At 40.0% G+C, this 10339-nt stretch overlaps 1 protein-coding gene across 1 annotated transcript in view; it reads right to left on the bottom strand.

Annotated features, from left to right (window-relative positions):
• Positions 1-7199: 7199 nt before the first annotated feature.
• The window catches only part of tec (tec protein tyrosine kinase), a 36581-nt gene continuing 33441 nt past the window's right edge, over positions 7200-10339 (bottom strand). The window contains exons 17-18 of the mRNA XM_056299997.1: positions 9575-9732; positions 7200-9230 (exon numbers count right to left, since the gene is read on the bottom strand). Of these exons, the coding sequence (XP_056155972.1) occupies positions 9153-9230; positions 9575-9732 (236 nt within the window). The 3' untranslated portion in view covers positions 7200-9152. The remainder of the gene's footprint in view (positions 9231-9574; positions 9733-10339) is intronic.

The raw sequence follows: 10339 nt of genomic DNA, 5'->3' as shown, positions 1-10339 counted from the left end.
AACATTAAAGTACAGCAACTACTTCTAATACTGAACTGCCCCGACAGTCAAGTACTACTACTACTACTACTACTACTACTGTTCCACAGGTGCACATGCAAAAAATACACAACTTCTACTACTATCACTATTACTATTGTCTTACTACCACTATACTACACAGCAGACTGCTTTTAACACTAGTATTAATGCTACACAAATATACTACATATGTACCACATACATGACACACACACACACACACACACACACACACACACATATATATATATATATATATATATATATATATATATATATAGATAGTTACTGATATATACTACATATATACTACATATGTACCACATATATGACATATATATATATAGTTACTGATATATACTACATATATACTGCATATATACTACATATATACTACATATATGACATATCTATCTATATATATATAGTTACTGAGTCCTGATATATACTGTATACATACAACATATATACTGCATATATACTACATATATATACTCCACCTACACAGTGAAAACCCCCCTACTATTTCTACTAATACTGCTTAAACAACACACCTGCACAAAACAAACTGCTGCTAGTACACATGCCTCTAGTATTTTACTATAGTACATCAAAACATGCAAAATACTACAGTTACCTTCATGACTAATACTTTTATACTACAAACATACTGAATCAACATGCAGTAAACAACTTCTGATACTACTGCCACTACAATAGCGTACTACTATAGTACACTGAAGCACACCAAAATACCCATTTCTACCACCACAAGTAGTGTTATTATGCAGTACCTTCATTGAAAAACTACTTGTTATTATTTCCAGTAGTATCCACCTGCACAGGTGTAGTACTACTACTACCTCTGCCTCTATTATGTCTGCTATACTGCACCAACCAAGCACAATGCTATTGCTGCAGCAGCAAATACTACTGCTTGATTTAGTCCACCACAAATGACTACAACTATCATAGTACTACACTCAGTACTATCACTGCAATTCAACTACACTATGAGTATTTCTACTCCTAATGCTGTCATACTGCGTCACCCAGACCAAACACCAGTACCACTGGACATCAGAAAACTGAAACCACTACTACTAGTACTACTGCAATACACCACAACACTGCAGAAACCACTACTACTAGTACTACTGCAATACACCACAACACTGCAGAAACCACTACTACTAGTACTACTGCAATACACCACAACACTGCAGAAACCACTACTACTAGTACTACTGTGACACACCACAACCCTGCAGAAACCACTACTACTAGTACTACTGTGACACACCACAACACTGCAGAAACCACTACTACTAGTACTACTGCAATACACCACAACACTGCAGAAACCACTACTACTAGCACTACTGCGATACAGCACAATACTGCAGAAACCACTACTACTAGTACTACTGCAATACACCACAACACTGCAGAAACCACTACTACTAGTACTACTGTGACACACCACAACACTGCAGAAACCACTACTACTAGTACTACTGCGATACAGCACAATACTGCAGAAACTACTTCTACTAGTACTACTGCGATACAGCACAATACTGCAGAAACCACTACTACTAGTACTACTGTGATACACCACAACACTGCAGAAACCACTACTACTAGTACTACTGTTACACACCACAATACTGCAGAAACTACTAGTACTAGTACTATTGCGATACGGCACAATACTGTAGAAACCACTACTACTAGTACTACTGTGACACACCACAACACTGCAGAAACCACTACTACTAGTAGTACTGCGATACAGCACAATACTGCAGAAACCACTACTACTAGTACTACTGGGACACACCACAATACTGCAGAAACCACTACTACTAGTACTACTGTGACACACCACAATACTGCAGAAACCACTACTACTAGTACTACTGTGACACACCACAACACTGCAGAAACCACTACTACTAGTACTACTGTGACACACCACAACACTGCAGAAACCACTACTACTAGTACTACTGTGACACACCACAACACTGCAGAAACCACTACTACTAGTACTACTGCGATACAGCACAATACTGCAGAAACCACTACCAATAGTACTACTGCAATACACCACAACACTGCAGAAACCACTACTACTAGTACTACTGCGATACAGCACAATACTGCAGAAACTACTTCTACTAGTACGACTGCAATACACCACACTACAGAAACCACTACCACTAGTACTACTGCAATACACCACAACACTGCAGAAACCACTACTACTAGTACTACTGCGATACAGCACAATACTGTAGAAACCACTACTACTAGTACTACTGCGACACACCACAACACTGCAGAAAGTACTGCTACTAGTACTACTGCGACACACCACAACACTGCAGAAACCACTACTACTAGTACTACTGTGACACACCACAATACTGCAGAAACCACTACTACTAGTACTACTGTGACACACCACAACACTGCAGAAAGTACTACTAGTACTACGGCGATACAGCACAATACTGTAGAAACCACTACTACTAGTACTACTGTGACACACCACAACACTGCAGAAACCACTACTACTAGTACTACTGTGACACACCACAACACTGCAGAAAGTACTGCTACTAGTACTACTGTGACACACCACAACACTGCAGAATCTACTACTACTAGTACTACTGCGACACACCACAACACTGCAGAAAGTACTGCTACTAGTACTACTGTGACACACCACAACACTGCAGAATCTACTACTACTAGTACTACTGCGATACACCACAACACTGCAGAAAGTACTGCTACTAGTACTACTGTGACACACCACAACACTGCAGAATCTACTACTACTAGTACTACTGTGACACACCACAACACTGCAGAAAGTACTGCTACTAGTACTACTGTGACACACCACAACACTGCAGAATCTACTGCTACTGCTAAGTGAGTACCGCTAAAAGTACTGTGAACCCCTTCTCCTCACGCCGAAGAACTGCTGCAGCTCTGTCTTCACCTCCTCCACTCCTTCAAATGACGGGGTGGAAGCTCTTGCTGCTTTGTGTGTGTGTGTGTGTGTGTGTGTGTGTGTGTGTGTGTGTGTGTGTGCGCGTGCGCGTGCGCGTGCGCGTGCGTGCGTGTGCGTGAACGTGCGTGAACGTGCGTTTTCATTCCTTGATCCATGCCGTCTGGCCTCCCTCTCACGTGAACTGTGTATGTTATGCATGGCCACACACTCACAACACCCTCCACACCTGATACACACACACACACACACACTCACCCAAAACCCTCCACACCTGATACACACACACGCACAAACATACACACACAAACACACACACACATACACACTAAACCCTCTCACATCTGATGCACGCTGACACACTCGATACACACATACTACACACACATTCCAGCTATATAAAGCAACATAAAGCTATATAACGCAGTATAAAGCTATATAAAACTATATAAAGCAGTATAAATCAGTATAAAACTACATAAGGCAGTATAACGCCATATAAAGCAGTATAACGCCATATAAAGCAGTATAAAGCTATATAAAGCAGTATAAAGCTATATAAAACTATATAAAGCAGTATAAAGCTATATAAAACTATATAAAGCAGTATAAAACTATATAAAGCAGTATAACGCCATATAAAGCAGTATAAAGCTATATAAGGCAGTATAGAGCTATATAAAACTATATAAAGTAGTATAAAGCTATATAAAGCAGTATAAAGCTATATAAAAGTATATAAAGCAGTATAAAGCTATATAAAACTATATAAAGCAGTATAAAACTATATAAAGCAGTATAACGCCATATAAAGCAGTATAAAGCTATATAAGGCAGTATAGAGCTATATAAAACTATATAAAGTAGTATAAAGCTATATAAAGCAGTATAAAGCTATATAAAAGTATATAAAGCAGTATAAAACTATATAAAGCAGTATAAAGCAGTATAAAGCTATATAAAGCAGTATAACGCCATATAAAGCAGTATAAAACTACATAAAGCAGTATAACGCCATATAAAGCAGTATAAAGCTACATAAAGTGGTATAACGCCATAAAAAGCAGTATAAAACTACATAAAGCGGTATAACGCCATATAAAGCAGTATAAAGCAGTATAACGCCATATAAAGCTATATAAAGCAGTATAAAGCTATATAAAACTACATAAAGCAGTATAACGCCATATAAAGCAGTATAAAGCTATATAAAGCAGTATAAAGTCGTATAAAGCAGTATAAAGCAGTTTAAAGCCATATAAAGCAGTATAAAGCTATATAAAGCAGTATAAAGCAGTATAAATGCTCAGCAAGCTTTCAGACGTTTCACAGCAGACACGTGATTTACACTTTATCTGACGAAAGACGGCTAAAGCTGGTTATTATTATGACTATTAGTAGTATAATTGTCACTATACTATATATTATTATATTATATCAATGGTTTTACAGGTGTAACTTATGGGGGGGTCAGGGGGGACATGTCTCCCTCAATATTTAGAAAAGGTGAATTTGTCTCCCCCCAAAAATATATCATGAATGATAATGTTAACTCCCTCGCCAAAAAAGGTAAAATAACAACACAGACAGTCGAACTACTTAAAATGTCCTTCATACTTGTTTTCCATCGATGTCCTACACCCCTATGCTTGGACCATACCATTTTAACCTTGCCGCTGGGATTGCCGACCTCGTTGCTGTCTTGCAGTTGCCCCTGACAACCAGGAGACCGGAGCGAGAATGGTGGCGTAAGCGAGTGTAAGTAACGTAGCTAGCCAGCTTGCTTGTCTAGCCCAGTACACCACCCTTTCTTGTCTAGCCCAGTACACCACCCTTTCTTACCTTTGGGGTTTCTGAGTTAGATTTTCTTACGTATTTCCGGATGAACTATAGCCTTATATAGTTTATAACTTGTGTTTGGGGTTATCAGTTCAGACCCCCTCACGAACTAGCTAGCTAGCTAGCTAGCTAGCGCTTGCTAACAGTAGCCCCTAGACGTTTATGTTAGCTTAAATGAACTTGAACTGATCATTTTGGGCACATGAGATAACATAATAGGTACATCTACAAACCAATTTGTGCCAAGGGTATTGTATTAGTTCAGATGCATCTGCTACTTTCATTCACAGAGTCAGCATGAGCAAGAGGAAAGTAACAGAAGATATCCGGTGCTCTTTTGGTGCAAAAAAGAGAGTAAGATGAGAGAATGACCTAGAAAGTTGTTTTTCTTTTACATAAATAAGACATTTCCACCATAAATTGGTACAGCTGCCTTCTTATAACACACCACCTTGTTCCTTTTATGTTGTTTTATTGTGTTTACTCTTTGTATTGTCTGGGGTTTGTCTTTTACCTGTTTGTCTTTGTCTGTTATGGACCCTGAGTCTGTAATAAAGTTTTGAACTGAATTGAATTGACGCTAGCAAAGTGACAACACAAGGGAAGTGCACTGGCAGTTTTGACCTTGTGTCCCAAAGTGAAATGTTCTCCATAGAAGATAAAATATGTTAAAGATAGTGTATATTAAAAATCGACTAATGTTAATCAGATATGATCAGTAATTGAGTATGGGTGTGTGTGTGTGTGTGTGCTTGTGCGTGCATGCATTATTACACGTGGTGAGGAAATGTGATAAGATTGAGGCAAAAGATAGTTAGTGAAAGAAAGAGGAAAAGAGCAGCATGTGCACAAACTACCTGAAATAATCTTGCAAAGAAACAAAAATTAAAGTAGCAAGTAAACAAAAGAAGACGGTCTATCTACCAACTCCATGTGGATCAGTGTGCGCAACTTAATAGAGTGAATTCAACCACTATTACTTTTGTCAAGTAACAAGGGAAGAAGATTCAAACAAAAGAAAAAAATGAAAAACTAGCGATCGGCCTATGTTACACTTCCTGTGTAGATAACAGTGTGTTTCCAGATCACAGATGGTCTCAACTAACAGCACTTTTCTCACACGCAATAATTTGACCAACTTTTAAACTAACTCTGCCACTAAAACACTAAGGCTAAAACTTACAACTACACCATTAAGACTAACTATACCCAGCTACCAGCCAGTGTGGAAGCTCAGGTCTACGGAAAACTCTTTTCTTTCAGCAGCTCGAAAATCCTCAATGCTCCGTCCATCCGTCTGATGATCTTGGAGGGGTCTTAGTTGCTCTTGGAGGGGTCTTGGTTAATCTTGGAGGAGTCTTAGTTGCTCTTGGAGGGGTCTTAGTTGCTCTTGGAGGAGTCTTAGTTGCTCTTGGAGGAGTCTTAGTTGCTCTTGGAGGGGTCTTGGTTAATCTTGGAGGAGTCTTAGTTGCTCTTGGAGGAGTCTTAGTTGCTCTTGGTGGTGTCTTAGTTGCTCTTGGAGGAGTCTTAGTTGCTCTTGGTGGTGTCTTAGTTGCTCTTGGAGGAGTCTTCGTTGCTCTTGGTGGTGTCTTAGTTGTGACTGTGTTGACATTTAAGAAACAAAAAAGGATCTGGTCCCCTTCTGTATGGCACCAACAACTCATTTTATCCCTTGACTCAGTTATTACTCAATTTCCCCAACCAATTCATATCTGCAAACCAAGCTGCTGTCAAATAATACGTATTTTAAAAAGCAGAAGTTGAATAAAGAAAATTGTGCGTGGTAACTTAAGTGCTTGGTGAGGAAAGGGCAGTCTCTCCATTGTAATGAAATTATTGACCTACAATGATAAACCTCCTGTTCCCCATCCATACCCTTTATATACCCCACACCAGTCAGTTATACCCCACACCATTCAGTTATACCCCAAACCAGTCAGTTATACCCTAGACCAGTCAGTTATATCCCACACCATTCAGTTATACCCCAGACCAGTCGGTTATACCCCAAACCAGTCAGTTATACCCTAGACCAGTCAGTTATACCCCACACCAGTCAGTTATACCCCACACCAGTCAGTTATACCCCACACCAGTCAGTTATACTCCAGACCAGTCAGTTATACCCCAGACCAGTCAGTTATACCCCACACCAGTCAGTTATACCCTACACCAATCAGTTATACCCTAGACCATTCGGTTATACCCCACACCAGTCAGTTATACTCCAGACCAAGTCACTAACACTGACCGCCTCATCACACCACAACCAATACTGACAGTAAAGATCGTCTATGTGACCTGGTTCATTAAGCAGGTCTTGTTTATTGCAAAAAACGTCCAGATTATATATTTCTGTTATTGATGCAACATGTATTATCTTGTATTACTTTTAATGCATAGAAAAAGTCGGTCATGGAAGGAGCCCTCATGCTCATAAAGAATAAGTCTTCACAACACGTACTTGTGAAATGTGACCGACAGCACTGCTGGCTTCAGTATATAAACATGAGGGACAGCAGCAACTCAGATATTCCAGAGCTGCTGTAGAGAAATGTCATGTTTTCCCGTTGAAAATAGGAGCACATGCATCTTTTCTAAACAAGTAAATGTAGATGTTCCTGTCTCCAGGCCATGGTCAAGACCACTTCGCTCTGCTGCCTCGGGACGCCTGGTTGCCCTGTCGCTCAGAAGCCCCCGCTGCCGATCGACCCGGTCCCGGCTCTGTTCTGTCCTGGCCCCACAGTGGTGGACTGAACTCCCCACTGATGTCAGGACAGAGGAGTCCTGCCCATCTTTCAGCGCAGGTTGAAAACTCACCTCTTCAAGAACTACTACCCTGTTACTTGTTCTTAGCACTTATTGTATTCACTCATTTAAAACAAATCTCTTTCTTGTGCTTTTACTTTAGCACTGGTTTTGCTCTTAGATGCTTGTTTAGATGCACTTATGACCTCTGATGACTAGTAGTTCTCCTGATTTCCTACCTTAAATGCACTTATTGTAAGTCGCTTTGGATAAAAGCGTCGGCTGAATGACTGTAATGTAATGTAATGTAATCTAATGACCCTAATGCTGTTCTCAGGCCTCAGAGCTCCACAGAAGTGCATGGAGGCCATCCACGATTCTAGATCTGGCAGTCTGGTTATGGTGTTCTTTGCACGGACCAACCAAACTGATAAGACAGGGAAGCCAGGAAGACCGGAAACTACTAGAGGTGGTTCATGCTTGAAGAGCTAAATAAGATGGGGACCTCCTGGCAAGAAGTAAAGTCCACTGTGCAGAAGAGATGCCCTCTGCTCCCAAGGGATATAAGAGGATTAAATCAAGTAAGTGAGTCACTGTTCTGAGGATACAAATCATTAGCCAAAAATACTTAACAATTGCACTATTGTTAAGAATAAATACGCATTCACATGCTGGAGTCTGAAAACAAACAAACAAACAAACAAACAAACAAACAGGCGTTTCATTTTCTAAGACCAGAAAGACAAACAAGAAAAGACCACGTACAGTCTCTTCTTGTTTGGCTACAGTAGAACTTTTATTGCGAGGTTAATTATCTGCAGCCAATCATGCACTGGCACTGTTGATGCCCCGCCCATCACTACAACACTATTGGCTATAGCGGTCAGACAGTATTGTCCTCCACAGAAAAACACCAGTGACTCAGTTTTGACTGGTCTAATGCCAAGTCATTCCAGTTAACTGAGTACCGCTCAAGATTTCATACCAACAAACATGAATGTAAGCGCTTGCTAGGGAAGTGATGTACGATCCACCTCTGTACCGATTCCTTTGGGAGTACAGGAACTACATTTGAGTTCCCTAACCTTACCGCTCATGGGCTTTGCTTGGTCAGTTTGGCATTTTGGTTGGATTTCTGTCAGTGTGATCCCAGAGTTAAAGCGGTCAGTCCAAACGTCGGTGTTTAAACTAGAATGAGTCCACCGCCCACGTCTCTGTGGGTACCACACGATGTGAAGTGACAGAGACGTGTTGGATAGGTGTGTGGATTCTGGAGGATGTGACTGGTAGCACCTGACTGGTCCGTTTCAGAGTTTGGTCTTTATGTCGCTGCCTGTTTTCTGTGACTGATGATTGTAGATAGGAAAGTGTTCTCCACAGCGCCCCCACCGTGACGCTGGCGGTATTTTGGACATCCGCCGGTGGAGAATAAACCAGTTCTTGAGCGTCATTCAGAGGCTGGTTTTTTTTTTATTGGCTGTGGCTTTGTGGTGGAGTAGCTGATTGGTTGGTTTAGCTAGGGAGGGGCGTCGCCCTCCAGAGCGCTGGAGATCATCAGACAGATCTGAGAGAAAGATGGGCGCTCCTCTGGCCTCTAGAGAGAGAGACAGAGAGACAGACAGATTCAGATCTGATAACAAAGCAGGTTCAACACTCTGTGACTTCCAGACTGACCAAGAAAATAAATATAGTTAATCCTCTGAAAGCAAGATGACAAGTGTAAAGGTGCAGTAAAATAAAATGACACAATAAAATTATGAATAGCAGTATGATTAACATAGTATTATTAAATGATAATTAAAGAAATAATTACCTTACTGATACAAGCGATAAATAATTAACAACTATAACATTTAATTATTGTCTCTGTTTACAAGCCACTTTAAAAGAAACTTTATTTTACGCTTAGTGTTTTTGTTAAACCAGTAAGTGGTTCACCTCATGCCAGCACAGCTGCATGATGTCATACATGGTGGGCGGGGCCTGTTTTGGTCTGTAGAGCCGGTGTCCCTGTGTTACCAAGGCAACCACCTCGTGGTTCTGGCTCTGCTCGAATGGCATACGCCCTTCGGTGAAGACCTCCCACATCAACACACCTGTATACACACACACACACACACACACACACACACACACACAAACACACAAAGAAAATGGAAATCTTTTCCTGAGACTTATGTGGAAATAGCAGTCGGCAATGATAATAATAATAAAATGATGGATATAACAACATAATAATAATATTATTAAATAGATAAATTCAATAATTTATAGATTAAAAAAATAATGATAACATAAGAACGACCGCCATCGGTGCTCTGCTGGGTACCGATGGAAACTATCAAATTCACTGTGGCAACCCCTGGGAAACAAGCCGAAACAGGAAGAAGAAGAAATAGTGATATAAAGGACACTTACTAAAGACATAATGATATAAAGGACACTTATTAAAGACATTATGATATAAAGGACACTTATTAAAGACATTATGATATAAAGGACACTTATTAAAGACATAATGATATAAAGGACACTTACTGAAGACATAATGATATAAAGGACACTTATTAAAGACATTATGATATAAAGGACACTTATTAAAGACATTATGATATAAAGGACACTTATTAAAGACATTATGATATAAAGGACACTTATTAAAGACATAATGATATAAAGGACACTTACTGAAGACATAATGAT

Source organism: Lampris incognitus, chromosome 20, assembly GCF_029633865.1.
Source record: "Lampris incognitus isolate fLamInc1 chromosome 20, fLamInc1.hap2, whole genome shotgun sequence".
NCBI lineage: Eukaryota > Metazoa > Chordata > Actinopteri > Lampriformes > Lampridae > Lampris > Lampris incognitus.
The sequence above is the reverse complement of the archived record's forward strand: the minus strand, read 5'-3'. Positions and strand labels throughout refer to the sequence as shown.